The 27,628-nt window shown below is 40.5% G+C and overlaps 1 protein-coding gene across 1 annotated transcript in view; it reads right to left on the bottom strand.

Annotated features, from left to right (window-relative positions):
* Nucleotides 1-27,628, bottom strand: part of LOC150080774 (beta-galactosidase-like) — a 389,882-nt gene that overhangs the window by 97,156 nt on the left and 265,098 nt on the right. The window contains exon 11 of the mRNA XM_090380816.1: nt 5,619-5,693. Within this exon, the coding sequence (XP_090236942.1) occupies nt 5,619-5,693 (75 nt within the window). The remainder of the gene's footprint in view (nt 1-5,618; nt 5,694-27,628) is intronic.

Here is a 27,628-nt window from a genome sequence, read left to right as displayed (position 1 = left end):
GCTTTAGTTCAACTCCTTTATTCAGTTGAGAGATGTCATCTGAAAATCCACTTGGGTGCTTTGAAAATGACCAATATATAAAAAAATATTCAATTATTAACATGTAAATACCCAAGAAAACAATGTGCTGCTCTTGTAAACAAAACATTACTAGTGAGTGATTGAGCGACTACTACAAAAGTAAGTCGCTAGACATCTGGAATGGCACCACTGCTACATTCAGAATCTAATTCTATCAAATTGTCGAAGATAAATTACTTACAATTTAGAGTGTATATCAGTTCTGAATTGTCCTGTATTAACATAGTTCTATGTAAAACTTGGCTCTGTTTTTTCTAAACTGGAATTTTCTGTAACCACCTGGCACACATCACTTGAGATTTCTATCATTGCTAGACTCATGTGCTGCATGACAATCTAGTAATGATATCTGGCTATTGGCTGAGGAAATAGCAATAACTATCAAAACAGCAGTATACTTTTTGATGTTTATGGGTAAGGTGGGGGTGGGGAGAAGAAACATTTTTCTGTATAACACAAAAGATAATGGCCTTTACCTATAAATTTCTTTGTCTTAGTGTTATATGTTACATATGATGTGCAGTATGCCCATAGGTGCTGGTGCCTGAAAGAAAAAATAAAAATTGCAGCCATAACATGTCCATCACAGGCTTTTATAATAACTAATTTATATAATAACAATCATGGTCATAATTTTTTCTTTAACTCTGTTTGGCACCTATCATGATTTAGTGCCTTCAAAAGATAAGAAATTATGAAAACACAAGCCTTCTTTCATTATGGTCTCATATATGCTCTTTTGTGTTTCCTTTGACTTGATAATGGAATCCATAAGGTGGTTAATTTGTGTAGCAGTATTTTTTTTTCTCACAGAATAAATCAGTAAGATGATGTCTGTGCAAAAAAGAAAAAAATATGTGAAAGATGTTAGACATCATTGAGTACTGCAGAAAAATAAAAGGAAGGGATTTGAGCATGATCATTCAGTAATGCTGAAAGTATAGAGAATGTGACACCAAAATCTTATACCTCTATCTATCAAAACCCCCACTTTTATTGCATGCAAGTAATTCAAATGTTTTGTATCTGTGTGCAAGTTGTACCAAAAGGAGACTTGACAGAGAGTCAAATATCTATTTCTATGGTGAAAGAGGCCTATGCACTCCGGATTCATATTATTGAAATGAAAAAATTATAATTCCTCAGAGCGGTTTAATACTAGAACATACATACAAAGAACGGTTAATATACAAAAGAGCTTTCGGCTGAGTAGACAGCCTTCTTCAGTTAAACAGAAAAATATATTAAATGACATTTAGAATGGAGATGTGCACTGCCAAGTTGGTGCGTGAGGCGCGTGGCTAATTGTTTGAGGTTGAAGTTTGTGGTGGTGACGTGGCCAACGTTTGTCTATGGACAGAATTATTGCTTCTGTGATGGGGTTAACTTGACAACCACTGTTCCTGTTCAAAGAGGTATCCGAGCATTTTATGTTTAACGATTCCAACCAGGTGCGCCGTAGGTAATGGTGGGACCTGTCCACAACCACGACATCGCGGTGTGGGTCAATGTCGTGGTGGGTTGTCCAGACATGCTCGGCAATAGCTGAGTGTTCCGCATCTGCCAAACGGATCGCCCTTTTATGTTCTGAGAGACGTTTCTCGAGCCGACGTCCAGTCTCTCCAAAGTAGTAGCTAGTGCAGTCACGGCAAGAGATGCGATAGACCAAACCGTTCTGCAGAAGGGTGGGGACAGGTGTTTTCACGTTGGAAAGGAGAGAACGCAGTTTCTTGCCTGGGAGTTGGATGCACTTTATCCCATGTGATTTTAGGATTCTACCGATCTGTTGTGACAGGTTGGGGTAGTATGCTGCAGTCTTTAAGTGGATTGCTGCAGTCTTTAAGTGCATTGCGTTGGCCACATCTTCTGGGAGGCGTGATAAACATGTTTCCATGCCTAAGGCGATGTCAGTGATCAGTGGGTACTTTGGAAGAACAGCAAATGCCATGCCAAGAGATAACTGCTTGTTGGAGCAACAAGCAGTTATCTGCAGAACAAATAGACCTATTGACTCTTGGCATGGCATTTGCTGTTCTTCCAAAGTACCCGATCACCGACATTGCCTTAGGCGTGGAAACATGTTTATCACGCCTCCCAGAAGATGTGGCCAACGCAATCCGCTTAAAGACTGCAGCAGTTCTACACCATGCTCGCCCCGTCTCTTCAAACCTCAGCCGTATGCAGATTTCTACCCTCAAGGCACTAAAACGGGATTCGTCCATCGTCATTCTACCGGCGGACAAAGGCCGTCGTATGGTTGTAATGAACCACGCTGATTACGTGGCGAAAGCCTTACTGCTTTTGCGAGACACTTGCGTCTACAAACCCTTAACTGTTACCCCCAGCAGAGCATTGGAACGATGGGAGTCAGAGATGAATATCCTCATCAATAGTTGGCTCAAACAGGGGAAGATAACACAGTCAACCCGTAATCACCTCCGTGCCTCCGGGTGTCAGATCCCACAGTTTTACAGCCTGCCGAAGGTACACAAAGAAGACACACCACTAAGACCAATTGTATCCTGCTGTGGATCACCGACTTACGAGTTGTCTAAGTTTGTCTCGAGGCTTCTTTCTCCTCTAGTTGGCAAGACCACCTACACCGTCTCCAACAGTATTGAGTTCATAGAAAGGATCCGCACTATATCCATCTCACAAGATCAAGTCATGGCATCGTTCGATGTAATATCACTCTTTACCTCCATCCCAGTGGAACTTGCCATCTCTTGTGGAAAACAACTCTTGGACAATGATGAAACCCTTAGCAACAGAACCAGACTGACACCTGATGACATTTCCACCGCCCTCAGACTGTGCTTAACAGGGGGTGCAATCATGTTTAGGAACTCAATTTACCAGCAGGTGCATGGCACAGCCATGGGTTCCCCTGTCAGTTCGGTCACGGCAAACATCGTGATGGAGGAGTTAGAGGGACGTGCGTTTACACATGCACCAGATCACATTGCCTTTTGGTGTCGCTATGTAGACGATGTGTTCGTAGTTATCCCTAGAGACTCAGGTCAGCGAATCGTAACCCACCTCAACTCACTATCGTCCTTCATAAAATTCACGATTGAGCTGGAGTCGAACAACACCATACCATACCTAGATACCCTCGTCCGGCGCGAAGACACATGCTTGAAGACGACAGTTTATCGTAAACCTATGTGTGCTGGCCAATTTACCAACTTCCGGTCAGCACATGCACAGGGTCACCTCCTCACCACTGCCCGAACCTTGCTAACTCGCGCCTGGACACACTCTAGCTCTGCAGGTGAAAGACGCACAGAGATCACCAGGGTCAAAGTGGGCCTTGCGAGGTGTGGCTATCCCATCGACATCCTTGACAGGTGTGACCTATAGGCATGCGACAACGTAGCGACCAACAGTAACGTCAACAGTGGTGAGTCATCCACGAGGGCATTTATCCCATACTACCCCAACCTGTCACAACAGATTGGTAGAATCCTAAAATCACATGGGATAAAGTGCATCCAACTCCCAGGCAAGAAACTGCGTTCTCTCCTTTCCAACATGAAAACACCTGTCCCCACCCTTCTGCAGAGCGGTTTGGTCTATCGCATCTCTTGCCGTGACTGCACTAGCTGCTACTTTGGAGAGACGGCGTCGGCTCGAGAAACATCTCTCAGAACATAAAAGGGCGATCCGTTTGGCAGATGTGGAACACTCAGCTATTGCCGAGCATGTCTGGACAACCCACCACGACATTGACCCACACCGCAATGTCGTGGTTGTGGACAGGTCCCACCATTACCTATGGCACACCTGGTTGGAATCGTTAAACATAAAATGCTCGGATACCTCTTTGAACAGGAACAGTGGTTGTTAAGTTAACCCCATCACAGAAGCAATAATTCTGTCCATAGACAAACGCTGGCCGCGTCACCACCATACGTCACAGCCACAAACTTCAATCTCAAACAATTAGCCACGCGCCTCACGCACCAACTTGGCAGTGCATATCTCCATTCTAACTGTCATTTAATATATTTTTCTGTTTGACTGAAGAAGGCTGTCTACTCAGCCGAAAGCTCTTTTGTATATTAACCGTTCTTTGTATGTATGTTCTTGTATTAAACTGCTCTGAGGAATTATAATTTTTTCATTTCAATAATCTATTTCTATACTGAGCAATGCTCTCTTGAGTCCAACCCGAGGTAAGGATTAGGCAATACAAATGGTTCCACAGGAGGTAGTCTTACTGGGGAATTGAACCATAGGGTTAATTGCAAATATATTTTGCAGCAAGGATATAGGAAACAGAAGCAAATTATGTCTGCTGGATGCAAAACTTGATGATGTAATAAACCAGCTATCTGTTTGTAAGCGGACTAAAGGGCATATGATTATTTGTTGGAAATTAATGATGAAGTATAAGTGAACTTATGACTTGGTCAGGAAATATAACATCATATTTCCTTTATCAGGAAATATGATGTTATAATATACCATCATATAACAACAGACATAACAGAAGGGATTTTATGATGAGACTTGTGAATTAACCCTAGACAGGAGGGACTTTGCAAAGTTTATGAGGGTAAGTTTTTATCAACCTGTACTGCCCTAATTAATATAAGAAATTTATTCTGTAAAGATGGAATTCATTTGAAAAAGACATTCAACACTGTAAAAAAGGAAAGGACTTGGGAATGTATTACAGTCTGATACAAACTCTCTCAACTGTGACTGTGTAGTATGGCTGCAAGGATAGTATATGGAAAGTCTGCCAATAGATATAGAGGGAGTAATTATCCTATCACATAAATCAATGGTCAGACCAGATCTTGAATACTGTACACAGTTGAGGAGACCTCATTTCTTGTGGAAAGATATTGACTCGTAAGAGTACTAAGGTTATGTTCGGTCTTGTTTCCCCTTCTAAGAAAGGTAAAACAAGACCAGTTGTGGATTCAAAGAGATCTTCTTTTAGGAAGAAACTCCAGTTCTGTATGCTGCAAAGCTTGGAAACTAGGCATCTGCATGGGGTTGGGGGGGGGGGGAATCTGATTGAGTTGTTTAAGATCTTAGAAGTTGAGCAAATAAAGCTGGGGTATATTCTCTCTCTCTCGGGATACAAACAAGGGACATATATTCAAATTAAGGAACAATAACTGTAGTAGAATAAATTCAATAAAATTTGCTTTTAGTCAAACAGTACTCTACTAACGGAACAAGATACTACCAAGCCTTGCAGAGCCAGAGAACTTATGTAGTTTTAAAGAGAAATTAGATATATATTTGGAAGTAGATAAAATATAAAACTAGAGAGACATTTTGTCTCCTTTTCATTTATTATTCTATTTTATTGAATAGCAAATTTCACATAAGCTTTGCATCTTTGTATTGTTTTGCCGTTTTAATACTATTATTAATATTTTGAATAATAAAGTATCAGCATATGGATATCTTTCATTTTTCTGTTTTTTTTTTCCTGTATCTTTTATTTTTCTGTGTTTTGATTATCCAGAATAGGAAACAGATTGTTGTATTGAAAAAACAAAACAAATACTTACTTTTTTCATTGAAATAGGACCAATTTCCATTTTGGGAACTGGTATAGGAGGTGGCACAGGTGGTAAAGGCAAGTACTAAAAAAAACATAGGGAAAAAAAAAAAAAAAAAATATATATATATATATATACACACAAGCTGTAAAAGAAGGCTGTATAAAAGTGGTAAGGAACAATACATACACACACAGAAAAAAAAAGTTGTATGATGCATAATCTCAATGTCGTTATCAAGAGTCAACTAACAAAATTGGGAGAAAACACATCACGTACACCTCTGTTTCTTACACAGATGTTATGTTATTAGAATTTGAATTTTGAATTTAGCAAATAAGGAAATTTAATTCCAAAAACATGAAAAAAAATACAACTGGTAACAGGCAGGCAGTTTAAAGTTAGCAATAGCATTAGTAGAGGCATACGATGCAAGAAATCAAGCTTATGCAGCATAAGCCAAAAAAAAAAAAACCCTCCCATTTCACCCCTCAATTCGTTCCAAATGCCTGTCCAGCTCAGCCTTAAATCTATTTAGGCTATCAACTTCCACTACAAAAGGTGGAAGTCTATTTCACCAATCAACCACCAGCTGGCCAAAGGCAAATTTCCGCACATCTATTCTACAACTATCTTTCTCAATTTGAATCTATGCCCACTCAGGTTCTTAATCTGAGCAAGAGGAAGAATCCCATCAGCATTCAGCTTGCTCAACCCATTCAAGGCCTTATACACCTCAATCATATCACCTCGCAGGTGCCAACTCTCCAGGTGCTGCAATTTGCAGAACTTAAAGCCTTTCTTAGTAGGAGCACCCCTTTGTTCCCCTCACCAATCTTGTTGCCCTTCTTTGTACTCGTTCTAGCAACTCTACATCCTTCCTAAAATGAGGCCTCCAACTTATACACAGTACTCTAGGTGTGGCCTGACCACTGCCTTGTACAATGGGATAATCACCTCCTTGTCCCTGCTATCAAAATTCCTATATATCATTGAAAATACTCCATGACCTGCCCTGGCAGCCCATTTGAACTGCTCAGCAAACTTCATATTTGACTGCATAATTATCCCCAGGTATTTTTCACTTTCCACTTCCCTGAGTATAGTACCACACAGTTGGTAAGTTTCTCTTGGGTTATTGCTACCCATATGCAGAACTTTGTTAAACTTCAGTTGCCACCTCTCAGCCCATTTGCCCAACTTATCTAGATCCAGTTGGAGCAGCTTACTGTCGTTAACAACCCTGACAATGTTTGAATCATCTGCAAACTTGGACATTAATCATGATATACCTTCATCAATATCATTGATGAATACACAAAACAACAATGGGCCCAGCTCCGAACCCTGGGGAACTCTACAAATAACATTTGTCCACGAAGAACAGTGTTCATTGATTACCACTCTTTGTCATCTCCCACTCAACCATCCCTTTATCCACTGTAGTGTCCCACTCAACCATCCTTTTATCCACTGTAGTGTCCCACCAACCATCCCTTTATCCATTGTAGTGTCCCACTCAACCATCCCTTTATCCATTGTAGCAACTTATCCTTAATGCCATACCTCTCCAATTTGTACAGCAGTCTTCCATGTGCAACAGTATCAAAAGCTTTCCTGAAATCCAAGTATATGATATCAAAATTATTTTTGACATTCAGTTCCTTTGTGATCACATCATAGTATCCAATCAAATTGGTCAGACAAGACCTCCCTTTAACAAACCCATACCATGGCTCAACTATTACTGCAGTCTTGTCTAGATGATCCTGAAATTCTGCTTTAACCAGTGTCTCCATTATTTTCCCTGGAACACAAGTTAAACTAACAGGTCTATAGTTACTTGTGTCACCTTTTGAACCTCCTTTATGAATTGGTGATACATTTGCACATCTCCAGTCCATGGGGACCTCTCCTGAGTCCAAGGAAGCTCTCATAATTATGGCTAAGAGTTTACTTACTTCCTTTGCTGCCTCCTTTAATATAACTGGATAGATCCTGTCCACCCCAAGTACCTTCCTTACTTTTAACTTCAACAATTTCTCCTCCACTTTGCTCTCAATTATTACAAAATCACTTAGCTCCCTGTTAGAGTTTGATAAACCTCTGGCATTGCCCTCATTGAATAACTCCTCATGTATGAATGTAGATGCAAAATACTCATTCAGTTTATCAGCTACTTGAGCATAATCATCAACAGTCAACCCATCTATGTTAAGTGGTCCAATCTGTTTAATCCCTTTCCTTCTGGAGTTTACATAAGTAAAGAACTCTTTGCTGTTTTTCTTTGCATCCTTTGCCAAAGATTTCTTTCTCTGCCTTCACCTACCTAACCTCCTTTGTGACTTCATTACAGACAAGCTTATATCTGCCATAGGCTTCTGTGATTCAGATGATTACCAGTTGATCCAACAGAGGATAATTAAATATGAACAAAAATAATAAAAAAGAACTTACTATTTTCAATGTCAAACATACATCTAAAAACATGAGAAATTATTAGTGCCTAAACTAAGAGACTATAACAACCTCAGGTGGAGAAAATAGGAAGAACCAGTAAATTATAGAAGGAAAATGGAAATAAGTTTGTGCTGTTATTGTTTAATTGAATTCATAACAAAAGGTATTTTGTCATAAATTTTTGTCTGCCCAGCATAGAAAAGGAAATTAAGAATGAACAAAGTAGCAAAATAAAGGATGCAAACCTTTGTGAAGGAGAGAAAGTTAATATAGGAAGAATACAGCTTCTTGTTATATGTTTGTAAAACTAAAGGCTCACAAGAAATAAAAAGAACACAAAAAAAAATAATAAAAAGTTAAGGAAATAATTAGCAAAATAGATCAGTTCAGGAAGTTTGGGGTTGCAGTATTTATTCCTATGAAAAGGACAGGTTGAAATACCTGTTCCTAAATTTTTTTGGAACAGGTATTTCAACCTGTACCTAAATTTTACTATGCTTTATTTTCCTCTTGAAAAGGGTTTATAGATAATGCAATATGCTTCTCCAAGCAGTGCATTTTATTTTGAGTAGTGCAATACCATGGCAACACGTGGTAGACTGCCTCCACAGTATGAGATAGATGCAATTCCTCCAATCTTTTCTTAAATTCCTCTAGTGGTCACATCACATTCTTTTCTATTTTCTTCCAGCTTTCCATATTTCAAATTTAATATCATATACATGTGACATTTCTACACAATATATTCCATGACCTTTTCTTCTTCTTCTTCAATAGTAGAATCCAAAATATCCTCCATTTTAATCTTTTTCTCTTTTTCCAGCAATGTCTTCTGCTCCTTTGTTTAGCAATTTCTTTAAGTATTTACACTATATTCTTCTAAAATATCCTTTCCTTTTGTTTTAACTTCATCATTAACTCAGTTATTGTTTTACTACCTGCTTTGAGATTTTTAAATGAAATGTTGTTAGTTATTGGTATTATTATTTTAATAAAATGACATGTGTGCTGAGCATGCATGGTAGCTGGTTTTTTATGTGAACCTCCTTGACTTGGAAGAAGTTAGCGAAATTCAAGCCAATAGTGTAATTACCAATTTAATTGTAGTATCAAATAAAATGGTTGTATCAAATGGTTACAATCAAAAATTTGATTGTAGCCATTTCAATGGCTACAAATCAAATAGTGGCATCTAAAATCAAATGGCAACTGCAGGAAGTATGATTGCAACAATACAAGTATTTGATTGCAAACACTTGTACTGTTGCAGTGTTTGATTACAAATCAAATTGTATTGTTGCAACAATACAAGTTACAATAATTCGCCTCTGGTGGAAGTTGTAGATAACATCACTTGTCCATTACATTTTTCTTGACCAAACAGATTTACTCGGTTCAGGTGCCCCCAAAAATGCAGTAGCATCTAAGCAATACTGCATATGATGCATATCAAGTCTATTTACGGGCCAATTTTATGTGGACTGGAAAACATAGAATACTTCAGAGGGGTAATTCTAACACACACACACACACCCCTGTAATTGCCTAACTGCAGCCCTGAACAAAATGATCTTTAGAAATTCTTCAAGTTTCTGTCAGGAATCAAATAGAGTCTTCTTCAAATGAGGAGAGTGTGTGGGTGGGTGTTTTCAAACCACAATACCATCACAGATTACAACTGAATGTCAAAACAACTTAATAATTTTCTGATAGTTGTTTTCCACACACAACATTCCCAAAATCCTACCAAGGATTTTCTTCAGTTTCTTTTATACATCTCTTAGCACTAGTATTGGCAAAATAATGCAATGAAGCAAGCATAGGCCAAAAAACAAATAAACAAAAACTTTTTACTCATTCCAATTGTATAGCAATGTGTGCATGTATACACGTGACATTATCATTATCATCATTAGCCATAAGGTGCCAGCAAGCCTGAGGCTTTTGTTGCACCTGGCAAAAAAAAAAAAAATTCTGAGTTACCCTGAGAGAGAGAGAGAGAGAGAGAGAGAGAGAGAGAGAGAGAAGGGAATCACCAAGACAGAGAAGAATGATGATATCCAGTGCAGGACCCTGGGTGTGCCAAGCCCATACTGACCAGATGTGAGCCCCTGACATCTGAGAAAGAGTAGAGATGCCATCAGCAATTAGTTTACACAGGAGCCAAATTTTCAGATTCTGCAACTTATAGAATCTTGGTCATTCTTGACATGAATACACTTTTGTGCCACCAACTAATCCTATTGATCTTCTCTGCACCCTTTTCAACATATCTAATCCTTCCTAGATTATCCAAACCAACTTGTATGCAGTATTCATCTGCCTAATTTATCTATATCTTTTTGAAGTACCCTGAGTACTTGGACTACAGTAGCAAAGCATATGACCCAGATCAGAAAGAGATGGATTGGCTTGGAGGCGAGAGAGAAATCGCCAAAAGCAGTTCACATAAGAATAAAAGCCTGATTACATGCACTCTGTGCGTGTGGGATGCATGCAGACTTCACTGTAGCTAGGCACAGTGCTACGGGAGAAAACTTTGTGTGTACTTGGTGCAGAGTGCAAAAACTAAACAAGTGAGAAAATTAAACAAAAATTTATTTAATGTTTTGTTAGACAAAAAATTGGGGGTTGAAGAAAAGGGTTATTGCTCTTGAAGGAATTAAAATGGGGGGGGGCTCATCAAGCACTCAACTGCCCACCTTAACATTAGAACCTACCCTATTGCATTGTGCTACATAGCAGGATTACCACACATAGGATGTACTAGGATGCAGGAGTTAGTTGACCTCATAGTTAGGAAATTGGCATGCATATATGTTATGTAATAAGGATAAGTGGAATAGACCCATATTATGTCTGCCAGGGAAAAAGTTGGTAATATTGTAGAAAAATAATCATCTTTTAAGGATACAAAAGGTGATTTGTTATTCAAGTTGGTACTAATTATGATAAACATAAACATTCAGCACTAGCCATTACATAACAAACAAACACGAGAATGATGAGAAAAAGCAGAGAATTAGAACTTAATTCAAACATAAATGGAACTTTACCAAGAAATGATAGGAGAGAGTTTATAGTGACAGCACTGTCAATCACTTTTGCCCTGGGGAAACTGTACAAGGTTCATAGGTTAGAATATTTTTTTTGGTATGGTCATTGCTTGTTAACAGATGGGACTTTTATAGAGAGGGGATATATTTGTTAATGCTATTGAAGCAGTGTTAGATGGGTTTAAAAACTCTTAGTTTGTGGAGAGATGCGAAATAATAATTTAATGATAGTCAAAAGCAGAGGTGGAAGAGTTTCTTTTAGTACCCTAAAAAGAAGGATGGGGTGGGAGAATTACCAGCCTGACAAGGGCCTACAGGAGACTAGCAATTACAGGAGCTGTCTAAGAGTTACTAAAAATGCAAACAGGCATACATTTACTTGCTTATATATACTTGTACCAAGTTTTGGTCAAATCGTCTGACATTATATACACCGATGAGCCAAAACATTACGACCACCTACCTAATATGACGTTAGTCCTCCACGTGCAGCCAAAACTCATACCTGGCAAGGCATGGATGCTACAAGATTTCTAAATGTGTCTTGTGGTATCTGGTACCAACACATAACCAGCAGATCCTTTAACTCCTGTAAGGTCCATGGTTGAGATGCCACAGATCAGAGTTGCTGTTCCAACACAAACCACAGATGCTCGATGGGATTGATGTCTGGGGAATTTGGAGGCCAGGGCAATACCTGGGAGTTTTCCTCATGTTTCCTCACTTCCTCAGTCTCGAACAATCCAGGTGGTGTGGCATGGTGCATTATCCTGCTGAAAGACGGCACTACCCCTCTGGTGCACCTTTCATGGCACCACCATTGCCATGAAAGGGTATACCTGGTCAGCAATGATGTTTAGGTAGGTGATAGACATCATGGATGACTGGACCCAGGGTATCCCAGCAGAACATCGCCCAAAGCATAACACCGCCGCCACTGGCTTGTTTTTGTCCCATAGTGCATCCAGGTGCCATCACTTGCCCAGGTAAACATGCACACGTACCCGGCCGTCCACATGGTGTAACAGGAAATGTGATTCATCCAACCAGATGACCATCTTTCAATCATTCAAGGTCCAGTTTCAATGCTCGCATGCCCACTGTAGGCACTGGTGCCAGTAAACCGTGGTTAGCATGGACACTCGGAGTGGCCTGCGGCTACACAGCCCCAGTTTCAGCAGGGTTCTATGTACTGTGTACGTTACTCCCATCACCAGCATTCCAATTACTGGCTAGTTGCACCACAGTCGCCCTTCTGTTGCCACATACCATCCGGGAGAGCCTTCGCTCACCTCAAGCCTCGATGAGCTGTGGTCGTCCAACATCTCGTTTTGTAGGGTCCCCCTCCTCGGACCACTTTCCAAGTAGGCACTAACCACGGCTTACCGTGAGCATCCCACCAGCCGTGCCATTTCGGATATGCTCTGACCCAGTCATCTGGCCATTATAATTTGGCCTTTGTCAAACTCGCTTAAGTCCGCTGCCTTTCCCATCTGAAGAACAAGAGTAACACTGATTAATGGAGCTCAGTATCAGGTGTTTTTTATACCATGTCCCGACCTGCGCATGCTCTGTAGTTCACCTTCAGTTGATTAGATTTACATAACGACTTGCTGGTTATAATGTTTTGGCTCATCTTTGTATATGACAATGCTGACATTATAGACAAAACAGAAACATGGTATCATTATGATATTGAGAATGATAAATTTCATTGTGGCGATTATAATATGTGTGTAGCACATATGTACACACATACAAATATGTATGCATGTATGTATGTGTTTCTGTTCGGGCAGTTCTCCAGGATCACTCTAAAATCTGCTGTTATCTTGGGCATTGTTACATCTCTGCAGGTATGCTGTGTAGGTTTGTGCCTTCAGCATTGTGTTGTGTTGTATGGCTAGTCATTTAACAACCAGCAAGCAAAATATCGCCTGGAAATTCACTGGCTAGTTCCTGTCCATTTCTATGAAGAGGTGGGTCATCTGCACTATTCAGTCTCAGCCACCAGTTCGGACTTGTGCTTTGGGCCACCGTTGTATATTCGGTTGATTTCATTGTTCATGCAGTCGAAGTTGTCTGTCAACATCTATACTTTTGGACAGTTTTCTGTGTTTCAGTCCTGCTTTATTCCTAACTAATTTAAATATCAAATTATTTGTTCTGTGTTGGTGATATTAACAAGTAACATATAACAAGAGCAACGTATCAACTCTGTGGTACCACTGTCAGTGGTAGAGAATGAAAAGGACTTGGGGGTAATTGTGCAGGCAGATATGAAGTTCTCTGAGCAGTGTAGACAGGCTGCAAGAGTAGCTCATGGTGTCTTGTCAATGATATATACAGGAATTTTTCTGTATATCATTGGGGGGGGGACATTTTTATGCTGACCGTCAGCACAGGGACCAACATCCAAATTGTGTTAACTGTAAGTGTAGAGGTCGTGACTATAAACTCTGTAAAAGATGTAAATTGTCCAGAATATGTTAAAGCCCTTGATTTAGCAAGTATGTGCACAAATTGTCGATAATGATGATAGCAATTGTATTAAACAGTTGTGGTTGGCACATAATAGTGATAATAACCAGATATTAAACATAGTGCCGACCGGGCTAGCCAGGTGGGTAAAGTGCCTGCCTGGCAACCCAAAGGTCACAGGTTCGAATCCTGCCTCAGGCTTGGATTACAGTAAAAATGCAAAAACTTTGGGAGGTGCATTATGGCCACAGAAGCCGATGCACCAACAACTAACAAAAAAAAAAAAAAAAAAATAATTAAACATAGTTCAGTTGAATGAACAAAGGTCTCACATGGTAATGACTATATGCAATGGAAAACCAGTGTGACATACTTTGTTTGCAGGAGCCATAGGCATTACAGCATGAGCAGAGTTATAGATTGGTAGGTTTTCCTGTAACTGCTAAGTCAGTTTAGGTTACTAGAGTGAGGCCAAGAGTAGCAATAGTTATTTTTAATAAGAATTTAAATATAACTGTAGTATCAGGGTTGTGCAATCAAGATATTGTTTGCATTCATGTTGTTATGCCTGACATTTCATTTTATTTATTGTCATTGTATTGTTCTCCAACAGATAATAATGAATATTTCATTTCATGTATGGAAGGTGCATTGCCACAAATAGGTTATGGCAATGTATTATTGGCTTTTGACATAAATGCTAAATCCAATATGTGATTCAGTGGTATGACTGATAACAGGGGAATGTGTATGGAGGACTTTATAATATCAAATAATTTAGTTGTACAAAATGAATCACAACCGTATACTTTTAGCAATGTACATGGACAATCGAACATTGATTTGACACTGGTTTCACCAGATTTTGTAAAGAGTGTGTCACTGGGTTGTTGATGAGAATGCAACAATCAGTGACCATCGGGCTATATTGTTTCATGTAAATTGAGAATATATAGTAAGACTTATTATATTAAAATCAATGGCGCCTCCGTAGCCAGGTGGGAAGGAACAGCAGTGCGTAGCACATGCTTCTTGATTAGACCGGAGTTCGAGCCCGTCACCACCAAATACGGAGGATGCGGAAAGGTCAGGGAATGACCACCGCATATTCCCGGAGCAATATGGCCTTAGTTGCTAATGCTCCTAAAAACCAAATAACAATAACAATTAAAATCAATGAGCAGATGAGGTTTGCATACAAAAAGATAAATTGAGAAAAATTTAACAATTCCTTGCAATTGGTTTTTGGTAATGATAAGTATCTGGCTCTGAACACTATGAATACCACAGAACACTCCCTCAAATCAACATTTCACTGTGATTTCTTAGTGTCCAGTATAAAACAACCTCAGGGGCTCACATCTGATGAGTATGGGCTTGGCACACCCAGGGTCCTGAGCTGGATATCATCATTCTTCTTTTTCTTGGCGATTCCCTTCTACTTCTCTCTCTCTCTCTCTCTCTCTCTCTCTCTCTCTCTCTCTCTCAGTAATTCAGAAAATTTTTATTTTTTTTGGTTGGTGCAGCATAAGCTTCAGGCTTTCTTGCACCATATGGCTAATAATAATAATAATAATATGCATTTTATATTCAAAATGTACTTGTTGAAGCTTTGAAGTATGCAGCTAGGCATAGGAAAGCCATAGATAAGCAGGTACCATGGTGGTCTGAATAACTGAAAATTTTAAGGTGAGATGTTTTTTCGGCCGGGAAGCAATTTCAAAGATATAGGTCTCATGATAGAGAAGAGGCTAATTATTATAAAGAAATATATAGGTGTAAAAGGAGGGAATATCATAGGGTTATTTATCAGCATAAGTTAAGATCATGGCAGAATTTGGTAAGAACTGCAGGAAAGAGTAACCCTTGGGGACTACTGTATAAATTGACTATTAATAAAAATATAGAGCAGGATGTATTTCACACAGTAATTGTAGATGGTAGGAAAACAGTTAGTTGGGGACAACTATTAAAGTTGTCATAGACAAACTGTTTCCTGAGGATTGTGTACGTAATGATACTCTTGAACAATGTGAGATGAGAGCAGATAATAGAGATTATGGCAACGATGGGGATATCTCTCTTTTTACAGCAGAGAAGTAAAGAGATAAATGTTGATAAAACTCTGGGGACTGATTTAATTGAGAACAACAGTATCAGTAAGTTATTATAGATATATCCTCCAGTTCTGGTTAATATGTATAACAAATGTTTATTGGAAGACATTTCCTGTTTTCTGGAAATGTGCCCTTCTGAAATTGTTGCAAAAACCAGGTAAAGAAAAAACAAGCCCCAAGAGCTTTCGACCAATATCGCTGTTACCTAACCTAGGCAAGTTGTTTGAGAGATTGATTTTCCAGCAATTAAGTGACTTTATGAATTTACATCACATTAAGTTGCCATTTCAGTATTGTTTTAGAAAATCCAAATCTACTGAGGATGCGATTAATGATTTGGTGCTTTATGTTAAAAATGCCGATAGTAAATATGTTCTTGCTCTGTTCATTGACTTTGCAGGAGCTTTTGATTCAGTCTGGCACGAAAGTATTCTTTACTCGTTAAAACAGCTCCATTGCCCAGGGAAAATATACTGGGTTGTAATAAGCTATTTAACTTCAAGGCAGATAATTGTAAGGGCACAGCATTTAACTTACAGGAAATTAGTGTCTGGGAGATGCCCACAGGGATCTGTGTTGGGTCCCCTATATATATGGCTTAAATTGAGACAAACAGTTTGCCATAAAATAGGATTCTTGAGTTACCAGGCACACAGATAAGCAAATCATCTGCTTATCTGTGTGCCTGGTAACTCAAGAAGGGATATCGAAGAGAAGGCTGAAATGGTTCTTCAGAGTCTAACATCATGGGCTATTGTAAATAAATTAACAGTTTCAGAAGAAAAAACAGTTATGATGTTAGTTAAAGGTCACCTTGATATCAATCGACCACCAAAAATTTTGTTAAATTGTAAGCAAATTAAATTTGTTACTCAAACTAAGTATCTAGGTGTTTTATTAGATGCTAGGTTAACTTTTGTTCCACATTTGCATTATTTGATGAATAAAATTAAGCGTTTTAGTGCAGCAGTAATATGGATTTCTAGATCAGAATGGGGGTTATGTAGATCAGTTTTAAATCTTTATTATATGGCAGTTTTTCTGCCAATAGTGACTTATGTATCATCAGTGTTGGTAACTTAGGTGAATAAGATTAAGTTTAAAGCCAAGTTAAATTCTGTGCAAAGAGCAAATCTGTTTGCAATTCAGAGGGTTTGCAGACCTGTGTCAACAAATGCCCTGCAAGTATTAGTGGGACACATTTGTTACCATATTAGGAAACATAATAATTCCAAATGTTTAAACATTGTATGTGACCTTAACATTGATGCAAAGGTTCAAAAGAAAAGAATATATGCTAAGTTAATGGAAATCTGGCAAGCCAGATGGATGGACAGTATTACTGGTGCGGTCACCAGACTTTTTTTTCCAAATGTTTCTTTTGCATGTTTTAAACTGAATAAGTGGTTTTTTCCTAGTATTCCTAGTATGGAGACTTCTTTTTTGTTAATAGAGCATAGTTCTTTGAATAGTAAATTATATTATTTTTGTTTAAAGTCAAACCCTTACTGTGTATGTGGTATTGAAGAAACTTGGTGCCATGTATTATATGATTGTTTGTTGTATGAGAATTACAGAGCTGAATTAAAGAATGTAATTAGTGATTTGAGGTATGGAAATGAAAATAATTACTTGTCAGATTATAATAACTTTGTTGCTTTTCAAAGGTTTGCTAGTTCTGTAATTCTAAAAATAGCAATTAACTAAAAATGCAAATAAAAATAGCAATTGTTCTAGCAATTAACCACCTGCTGGCTAAAGGCAAATTTCTGCACATCTATTCTACATCTGTCTTTTCTTAATTTGAATTTATGCCCTCTTAGGTTCGTAATCTGAACAAGTGGAAGGATCCCATCAGAATTCAGCGTGCTTAACCCATTCAGTATTATATGATTAGTGTTATTTTATGTTAGTATTAGTACTAGTAGTACCATGCATGGGTTGAAGGAGATGGGGAGGGAAGGGATCAAGCAAAAAAGAATATAGGCTCACAAACTATTAGTTCTTAGAGCAAAAATTTGCTAAATTCAGAACTTTCAGATTGTCAGCGGCAATCTGAAAGTGTATATATATACAGTGTATATATATACACTGTATATACACCTGTGCTTACCTTTCAGGAACAAAAAAGACTGCATAAATTGGAGCAGTGTGGCATTAAGGGAAAATTACTGCTATGGATAAAGGTGATTTGATTTGATTTAGATTTTATTGGCGCATTAGCATCTAAGGCTATAATGCACCAAAACAAGATAATATATAAAAATTTATTCTCTCAGTGACCTAAGTAGTTAGGCCACTATGTCCAGATATATAATAAAGGACATAACAATAACGTAAAAATTTTAAATACGAGTAAAAACCTTTATTGATTTAAAAAAGCTAAAAACAGCAGACACATTGTCATTGTCAGATAAAATCTGACTGAGTGTATACGGCTCAGTCAGATGGTTAAAAGCGGTAAGACGGATATTGCTAAAATCTGGACAGTCAATTAAAAGGTGTCTAATCGTTAAAATTGTGCCACAGGACACACACACATAGGAGGGTCATCAGCCCTCAGCAAAAACGAATGAGTTAAATGACTATATCCTATGCGGGTCCGGGCAAGAACAACTTCCTCCTTACGATTCCTGCGCAGACTAGACTGCCACGGTTCAATAACAGGCTTTATACGATATAATTTATTTGCAGTCTGTCTATTCCACGAATCCTGCCATTGGGAATATATCTTTTGGTGTATTATTTGCCTGTAGTCTGTATAGGGGACTGACAGGCAGCAGTTATTATTAGGAATTGCTGATTTGGCTGCGGCGTCAGCCAAATCATTTCCCCTAATCCCAACGTGGCTGGAAATCAAGCAGAAGCGGATATCATATTCACGTCCGAGGAGGAAGTGAATCTTCTGCTGAATACTAGACAGAACTGGATGAGGATTATATCTCACAGATATTAAAGCCTGTAACATGCTGAGAGAATCAGAATATAAAATGAACCGTTGGTATTGGCATTGACTAATGTGATCCAAGGCTAACTCTATAGCATGCAGCTCTGCAGTAAATATACTGCATTCAGGGGGAATCTGCTCCGATGTAGTAGTGTCTGTAAAGACAGCAGCAGATCCCACATATGATTCCGACTTCGAACCGTCTGTGTAAACTGGCGCGAAGTCAGAATGTTCAGCTCGGTGTGCTGAATAAAGCTGCAGGTAGACAGACGATGGAGTGTCCGACTTTCCCCAATTTCTAAGGGACAAGTCACATGTTGGAACATGAGCATGCCAGGGTGGAAGGGGTTGCTTTGGTGTTTGGGCAACCTTGTCTACCTTAATATTAAGTTCTTTGAGTAGCTCTTGGAGACGAATACCAAAAGGACGATTGGCAGTCTTATTGGTGTTGTACAAATTTTCCCATCGTGGCTCAAAAACGAATGGCCACGTAGGATGGTCTGGCAGGGATTTCAGTTTTAAGGCGTACTTTAGAGACAACTGCTTACGTCGAAGGGATAACGGTGGTTTGTTTGCTTCGACGTATAAGCTCTGGACAGGAGATGTTCAAAATGCTCCAATAGCGATACGGAGAGCCTGATGATGGACGGGATCCAGCCATCGAAGTACACTGTCTCTGGCCGAATTGTATACCAGGGACTCGTAATCTAGTCTGGATCGTACAAGTGCACGATAGATGCGTAGTAGGGTGCATCGATCCGCACCCCAAGATGTTGAAGAAAGAGAGCGCAGAATATTCAGCCCTCTTGTGCACTTTGTGCGGAGTTGACGGATGTGATCCAGAAAGGTCAGCTTTTTATCGAATACGAGTCCCAAGAATTTTGTGTCCGCTGCTACTGGAATTGCATTTTGTCCGAGCTTTAATTCAGGTTCAGGATGAAGATTACGCTTACGACAAAAGTGTACGCAAACGGTCTTCTCCGGCGAGAACCTGAAGCCATTAGCAAGAGCCCAGGAGTTGAGGCGATCAATAGCTTTCTGCAGTTGTCTTTCAATAACCCTCATGTTGCATGACTGACAAAATATGCTAAAGTCATCAACATAGAGGGCACTGTTTACAGTTGGAGGAAGTTGTTCTGTGATGGAATTTACTTTGATGGCAAAAAGTGTGACACTTAATACTGATCCTTGTGGTACTCCCTTCTCTTGACTGAAGGAACGAGAGAGTGAGGATCCCACACGAACTTGGAAAGTTCGATTGGCTAAAAGGTTTTTAATAAAAATGGGGAGTTACCCCCTAAGGCCAAGGCTATTCAGATCTTTTAAGATGCCAAATCTCCAAGTTGTGTCATACGCTTTCTCCATGTCAAAGAACACCGACACCAAGTGTTCGCATTTTAGGAAAGCATCCCGGATGGATGTTTCCAGTCTAATAAGATGGTCCAAAGTGGACCGGTTCCTTCGGAAGCCGCACTGGATTTTGGAGAGAAGGTCGTTTGATTCTAAGTACCATATTAAACGGGAATTAACCATTCTCTCCAGGATTTTGCACAGACAGCTAGTCAGAGCAATAGGACGATAATTGGTGGTGACTTTTGGATCCTTTCCTGGCTTAGGAAAGGCAAGAACGATTGCCTTTAGCCAGGAGTCCGGAAACTGCCCTTCAGTAAAGATTCTGTTATACAGAAGGAGCAGACAATCCATAGATTTTGATGAAAGATGTTTAATCATTTCATAATGGATGCCATCTGGTCCAACGGCACTTGCTTTGGAAAGAGCGAGGGCTCTTTTCAGTTCCAGAATAGTGAAATCCCCATTGTAGGGATAAATGCTCTTAGATTTAAAGTTAAGTGCCTGTTTTTCGATTTTATATTTCAGGACCAGGAACTCTGGGGAATACGAAGATGTTGCAGAGATGCTAGAGAATGTTTCCCCAAGAGAATTGGCTATTGCAGTTGGATCTGCAATAGCGCATCCATTATAATCTAGGATTGCAGAAGGGTGGGATGTATATTTTCCCTTCATTTTACGGATTTTATCCCAGACTATCTTAGAATTGGTAGCCTGGTTAATAGATGAGGTAAAACGGATCCATGATTCCTTTTGACTCTGACGACGGATATATCGTGCTTTGGCTCGTGCACGTTTAAAGGCTATAAAGTTGGTCGTGGTAGGATATCGGCGGAATATCCCCCACGCTTTGTTTTGAGCCTTTTTTGCCGCTGTGCATTGTGAATTCCACCAAGGTTTGGGAAATGGTGGAAACCGGGCAGATGTTTTTGGAACAGCATTCGCAGCTGCTTGGACAATATTTTCTGTGATGTACTTAACTGCATCATTGATAGGCCCTTGACTGACCGTGCTAAGATCAAAATTTGCCTGATGTTGGAAGGCAGTCCAGTCAGCCTGATCAATCTTCCACCGTGGTAACCTGAAGGGAAGACATGGTCTCCCACTGTATAACAAGGTTATCACGGGGAAGTGATCACTTCCATATGGATTCTCCTCCACTTCCCAAGTGAGTGAAGGGAGTAGAGAAGGGGAGCAGATAGAGAGATCAATGGCAGAAAAAGTACGGGTAGGCATGTAGAAGAAGGTGTTTGTTCCAGTATTTAGAAGGGAAAGGTCATTGTCATTGAGCATACGCTCTATGACTCGTCCCCTTCCGTTGATGTTACCACTACCCCACAGGGTGTTATGTCCGTTAAAATTCCCAAGAAGAAGGAAAGGGGGAGGCAGCTGCGTTAGAAGATCATCAAGGTCTGCCTGGGTTGGTTTGGTTATTTCCCAGGTGGCAAATAAATGGAGCACACAGTTAATAAAAATCCCACTGAAAGGCGAATTGCAACAGCCTCTATGCTGGTTGTAATTAGCAAGGGCTGCACTGGGGTCTGGTTACCCACAAGGATAGCCACTCCCCCATGTACAGAGCCATCTGCAATTCTATCCTTTCGAAAAACTGTGATGTTGTGCATGGTGGGATCATCATTTGCCTTTAGATATGTCTCCTGCAAGCAAAAGCAAACTGGCTCGTGCTTTTGCAGGAGGGCCTTGATGTCATCAATATTTCGCCGGAATCCACGACAATTCCATTGTAGGAATTTAGCCATTATTTTGGCTTGGTGGGTCCATCAGGTGGCTTCCGAGGTGCTGAGGGCTTACTTTTATCAGTCTTGGATTTATCTTTTTTGGGGAAGAATGGACGCTGTCCCGTGTCCATTTCCTCTTCCGCAAAGAGTTCCAAGACTGAATCTTCAGGTACCTCCTTCTGCTCGACATCCATCTTTTCTTGGGTACTGGGGGGACTTTCCCTTTCTTATTCTTTTCTTTCATAACTACCTTTGTTACTTGTGGAGCATTAGGAGGTACCGATATAGGAGTGGCAGCTGATTGGTCCTTTTGTGCAGGTTTTTGAGAACTTAAGAGATACCGCGCGATGGGAGTGAAAGACTCCTTTGGAGGAATGGTCATGTCCGTCTGAGTTCCGACGGAACATCTCCCTGCTACCTTCTGGGCGTAGGTAGGTTTGTTGATATTGAGGGGTTTGACCGATTTCCTTGCCTCCTGGTATGATATATTCAGCTCTGCCTTCAGCCGTTGAATTTCTTTTTCTTCTTTCCACCTCTGGCATGCTCGTGAGTAGGCCGGGTGTTCGCCTTCACAGGTGGGTTTTGCGGCTGAACATGCTGTTGTTTCGTGGTCCTTTGCACCGCATCGAGCGCATGCAAGGACTCCACGGCAGGCCATTTGATAATGTCCATACTTCTGGCATTTAAAACACCGTAAAGGGTTCGGAACGTATGGACGCACTGAACAGTTGATGTATCCAGCTTTAATCTCATCAGGAGGTTTAGGAGAGTTAAAAGTCAGGATAACGCTCCTGGTTTTAACAATTTTTCCATCCCTTCGCGCAGTAATTCTCTTGACGGCAATAACTCCCTGGGGTTTTAATTCGGAGCAGATTTCCTCCTCGGTTACGTCGAGAAGGTCCCACTCCGAAATGACACCTCTCGATGAATTGAGTGTTCTGTGTGATGTCACTGTTATAGGTATTCCTCCGATTGATGTTGTTCGGAGTAGATTAGCATTAGTAGAGGCATTTGATGCAAGAAAGCAAGCTTATGCAGCATCAGCCAAAAAAAAAAAAAAAAAAAACCCACTTCCACTTCACCCCTCTGTTTGTTCAAAATACCTGTCCAGCTGAGCCTTAAACTTATTTAGGCTATCAACCTCCACCACAAGGGATGGCAGTCTGTTCCACCAACCAACCACCCGCTGGCTAAAGGCAAATTTCCGCACGTCTATCCTACATCTGTCTTTCCTCAATTTGAATTTATGCCCTCTCTGGTGATTTTTCTGAGCTAGAGGAAGAATCCCATCAGCATTGAGCATGCTTAAACCATTCAAGGCTTTATACACCTCTATCAGATCACCTCGCTGGTGCCTAGTCTCCAGACACTGTAATTTGCAAAACTTAAGCCTTTCTTCGTAAGAGCACCCCTTTGTTCCATTCACTAATCTTGTTGCCCTTCTCTGTACTCGTTCCAGCAGCTCTACATCCTTCTTGAAATGAGGCCTCCAGACCTGTATACAGTACTCTAGGTGTGGCCTGACCATTGCCTTATACAATGGAATAATCACCTCCTTATCCCTGCTGGAAAAATTCCTGTATATCATTGACAATACTCCATGAGCTACTCTTGCAGCCCGTCTGCACTGCTCAGAGAACTTCATATCTGCCTGCACAATCACCCCCAAGTCCCTTTCATTCTCTACCACTGTCAGTGTAGTACCACAGAGTTGATACGTTGCTCTGGGGTTGCTTTTTCCCATGTGTAGTACTTTACATTTGTCAATGTTAAACTTCATTTGCCACCTCTCAGCCCATCTGCTCAACCTTTCCAGATCCTGTTGCAGCAGCATAGTGTCAGTAGTGTCCTTGACAACCCTGCCAACCTTTGTATCATCTGCAAACTTGGACATTAAGCTTGATATACCATCATCAATATCATTTATAAATACAGAAAACAATAATGGACCCAACACTGAGCCCTGAGGGACTCCACTAATAACATTAGTCCACGATGAGCAGTGTCCATTGATTACCACTCTCTGTCTTCTCCCCCTCAACCACCCCTTTATCCATAGCAGCAATTTGCCTCCAATGTCACACTGCTCCAATTTGTGTAGCAGTCTTCCATGTGCAACAGTATCAAAAGCCTTTCTAAGATCCAAGTATATAATATCAAAGTTATTCCCTGCATCCAGTTCTTTTGTGACTGCATCATAGTATCCAATCAAGTTGGTCAGGCAAGACTTCCCCTTAACAAAACCATGCTGTGTCTGAGCTATAACTGAAGTCTTGTCTAAATGATCCTGCAGTGCTTCTTTAACCAGTGCCTCCATTAATTTTCCTGGAACAGAAGTTAAGCTCACAGGTCTATAATTACTTGTGTCAGCCTTTGATCCTCCTTTGTGAATTGGGGTCACATTTGCACATTTCCAGTCTATGGGTACCTCCCCTGAGTCCAAGGAAGCTCTCATAATTATGGCTAAGGGTTTGCTTACTTCCTTTGCTGCCTCCTTTAATATAACTGGATAGATCCCATCCACCCCGGGTGCCTTTCTTGTGTTTATCTTCAACAGTTTCTCCTCCACTTTACTCCCAGTTATTTCAAGATTCTGTAGCTTACTGCTAGAGTTGAATACACCTCTGGCATTCCCCTTGCTGAATAACTCCTCATGTGTGAATGTCGATGCAAAATATTCATTTAGTTTGTTAGCTACCTGAGCAGGATCATCAACAGTTGACCCATCAATATCAAGTGGACCAATCTGATTCATCCCCTTCCTTCTAGAGTTTACATAAGTAAAGAACTCTTTGCTGTTTTTCTTTGCATCCCTTGCCAAGGATTTCTCGTAATCTGCCTTCGCCTGCCTAACCTCCTTTGTAACTTGGTTGCATATCAACTTGTATCTATCATAGGCTTCTGTGTCATGTGTTAATTTGTAAGTATCCCATGCATTTTTCTTCTCTGCCATATGCCTCATTAGTTCATCTGACATCCATTTTGGCCTAAACCTTGAATAATATTTCTTAGTTGGTATGTAAAGCCTAGTAGCTTCCAAGATAAGTTCTTTGAATGCTTCCCATTTTGAATTTGCTGTTGGTAACATCATCAGTTGGTCCCACTGTATAGAATTTAAATACTGTCTCAGTACATCGTAGTCGCCTTTACGGAAGCAATAACCCTTCCCTTTATCCCTAATGGTAGTTACCTCTTTCAGTAAATCCCACTTCAGCACACTGTGATCACTGCCACCTAGTGGTTCATTTATCTGCAGATTCTTAATGCATGAAGAATCACTGCTGATAATCAAATCAAGAGTATTACTCCCTCTAGTTGCCTCCCGAACATGCTGATGTAGAAAACAATCATCCAATAAATCCACAAAAGCCCTGCTAGTGTGTGAGTAACCAGCCCCCAAATTCCAGTCAATATCTGGGAAATTAAAATCTCCCATTATAAGACTCTCTGATTTACTGGCCCACTCTATTTCCCTGTACAGTTCCTTATTATACTCATCAGAGTCATTAGGCCTATATCACACTCCTACTCTCAATTTTGATCTCCCAATGCTTATGTCACACCAAACTGACTCAACACTGCACTGTCCAGCGATGTCGACTGGCTTCACTTCCTTGGTTTTTATGTGTTTCTTAACTAATAGCATAACCCCTCCCCCCTTCCTATCCTGTCTATCCTTTCTGTAGACGTTGTACTCCCCAAATTGCATTTCTGCATCCCTTATATCTGTGTGACACCACGTCTCTGATATCCCAACAATATCTGCCTTTGATGTTTTGAGCAATACCTCAAATTCATCAAATTTATTTACTAAACTCCTAGCATTGGTGTACACGCAAGTATACCTGCAAGTATACTAGATGTTCAGATTGCCTGTCATTTTTAGTTTCAATTAAGAGGTCTCCAGAACGGAGCCTCTTAACTGATTTGGGAGAACCTGCTAACCCATCTAACCCTTTTTGAATAAAAAAGGGCGACATTTTACCAATCGGTTTTTCACCGGTGGAGTGTATAATTAGGAACCTTGGAACAGGCCCTGATGGTACTTCGGTTCGCTGCCTCTTTGTACTAATAATGCTATCTGTGTGTTCGTCCATGTTTGCAGATAGGGACCGGGTTGGGGCCCCTGAAGAAATATGTTTATCAGGATTCATATGGTTTTTAAATTGTTCAGTGCCCAGGCTCCCCACCCACCACGGAGCCCAAAGGGACGCCCACTACCCGGCATGCAATAAATGCGCTCGGGAGTGGAACGCCACGGCTACCCAGACACTATACCCGCACCGCCGCCAGCCTGAATCCTGTCCCTCGGACCATGAGGGTAGGGGCTGGCCATTGACACGGTTGACCCTCGCAGGCGAGCCTACTAGCCGATTGATCCTAGCCGGGCCTTCCAGGACCACCCGTCTTGTCGAAGCAGGGGCCAAAGTGGTGTATTGAAGCTGGGCCCCTCAACCACCAGGATTCCCCTTTCCGAATTTCCACGGGTCGCAGCGCATGGCAAACACGCCGGATTCCATTGATGTAAGCCTGGAACCTGGGCTGTGGGCGTTGGATCCCAGTGATGCTAGTCTGGAAGTCCAGCAGCGTCACTGGGAGGTCCCCTCACCACGTACAGGTGCCCACGTCGAGGGGATGGATAAAGGAATGGTCTGGTGGGAGAAGACAGAGAGTGGTGGTTACCAGTGGTGGCACTGCTCTTTATAGACTAATGTTATTAGTGGAGTTCCACAAAGTCTGGTGCTGGGCCAATTATTGTTTTCTGAATTAATTAATGGCATTAGTATTAGCAATGGCCACATGGTGCAAGGAAGCCTACGGCTTATGCTGCATTGGTGAAGGTATATCATGTTTAATGTCTTTGCAGATGATACAAAGGTTGGCAGAGTGGTTAATGACAGTAATGAAGGTAAGCTGCTGCTACGACAAATCTAGAAAAATTAGGCAGATCGGCTGAGAAATGGCAGCTGAAGTTTAACATTGACAAATGCAAGGTACTGCATATGGGTAGCAGCAATCTGAAAGGAATGTACCAGCTAGCATGTGGTATTACACTCACGGTAATGGAAAATAAAAAAGACTTGGAGATAATTGTGCAGTCAGATATGAAATTCTCTGGATAGTGCAGACTAGCTGCCAGGACAGCACATTGGTTTTTGTCAATCATATACAGGAATTTTGCTAGCAGGGATAAGGAGGTGATTATCTCATTGTATAAGGAAATGGTCAGGCCACATGTTGAATACTGAATACAGGTATGGAAGCCTCACTTTACGAAGGCTGTAGAGCTGCTGTAATGGACAGAGAGAATGGAAATGAGACTGGTGAGGGGAACAAAGGGATGCTCTTAACAAGAAAGGCTTCAGTTCTGCAAATTTCAGCATCTGAGACTAGGCACCTGTAAGGTGATCCGATTGAGGTGTTTAAGGCTTTGAATGGTTGAGTAAGCTCAATGTTGATGGGATTCTTCTTCTTCTTGCTCAGCCTATTCATGATGAGATATAAATTTAAATTGAGAAAGGGTGGTTGCAAAAGAGACGTGCAGAAATTTGCCTTCAGCCATTGGGTGGTTGATTGTTGGAACAACCTATCCATTGTTGTGGAAGTTGATAGGTTGAATAAATTCAAGGAAGAACTAGACCAACTACAGGAAGGGATGGATAGGTGAAATTTTTTTTTTGAATGATGTCGTATTAGCTTGCTTTCTTGTACCATTTTCCACCCTAATGCTAATACTAACACATCCTGTGTATTTAGTTATTCCACGAGACCAGCAACAACAGAGCTGGAAATCCTTGACACCTTATTTTTCAGGCTGCTGCATGTTCCAACAGAAGGTGTGCAGGAATCACTTTCACTTCTGCCTGCA

The sequence above is a fragment of the Mastigoproctus giganteus genome, chromosome 9 (genome assembly GCF_048544385.1).
Source record: "Mastigoproctus giganteus isolate SK-2022 chromosome 9, ASM4854438v1, whole genome shotgun sequence".
Classification (NCBI taxonomy): Eukaryota; Metazoa; Arthropoda; class Arachnida; order Uropygi; family Thelyphonidae; genus Mastigoproctus; species Mastigoproctus giganteus.
This window is presented reverse-complemented; position numbering and strand designations above follow the sequence as displayed.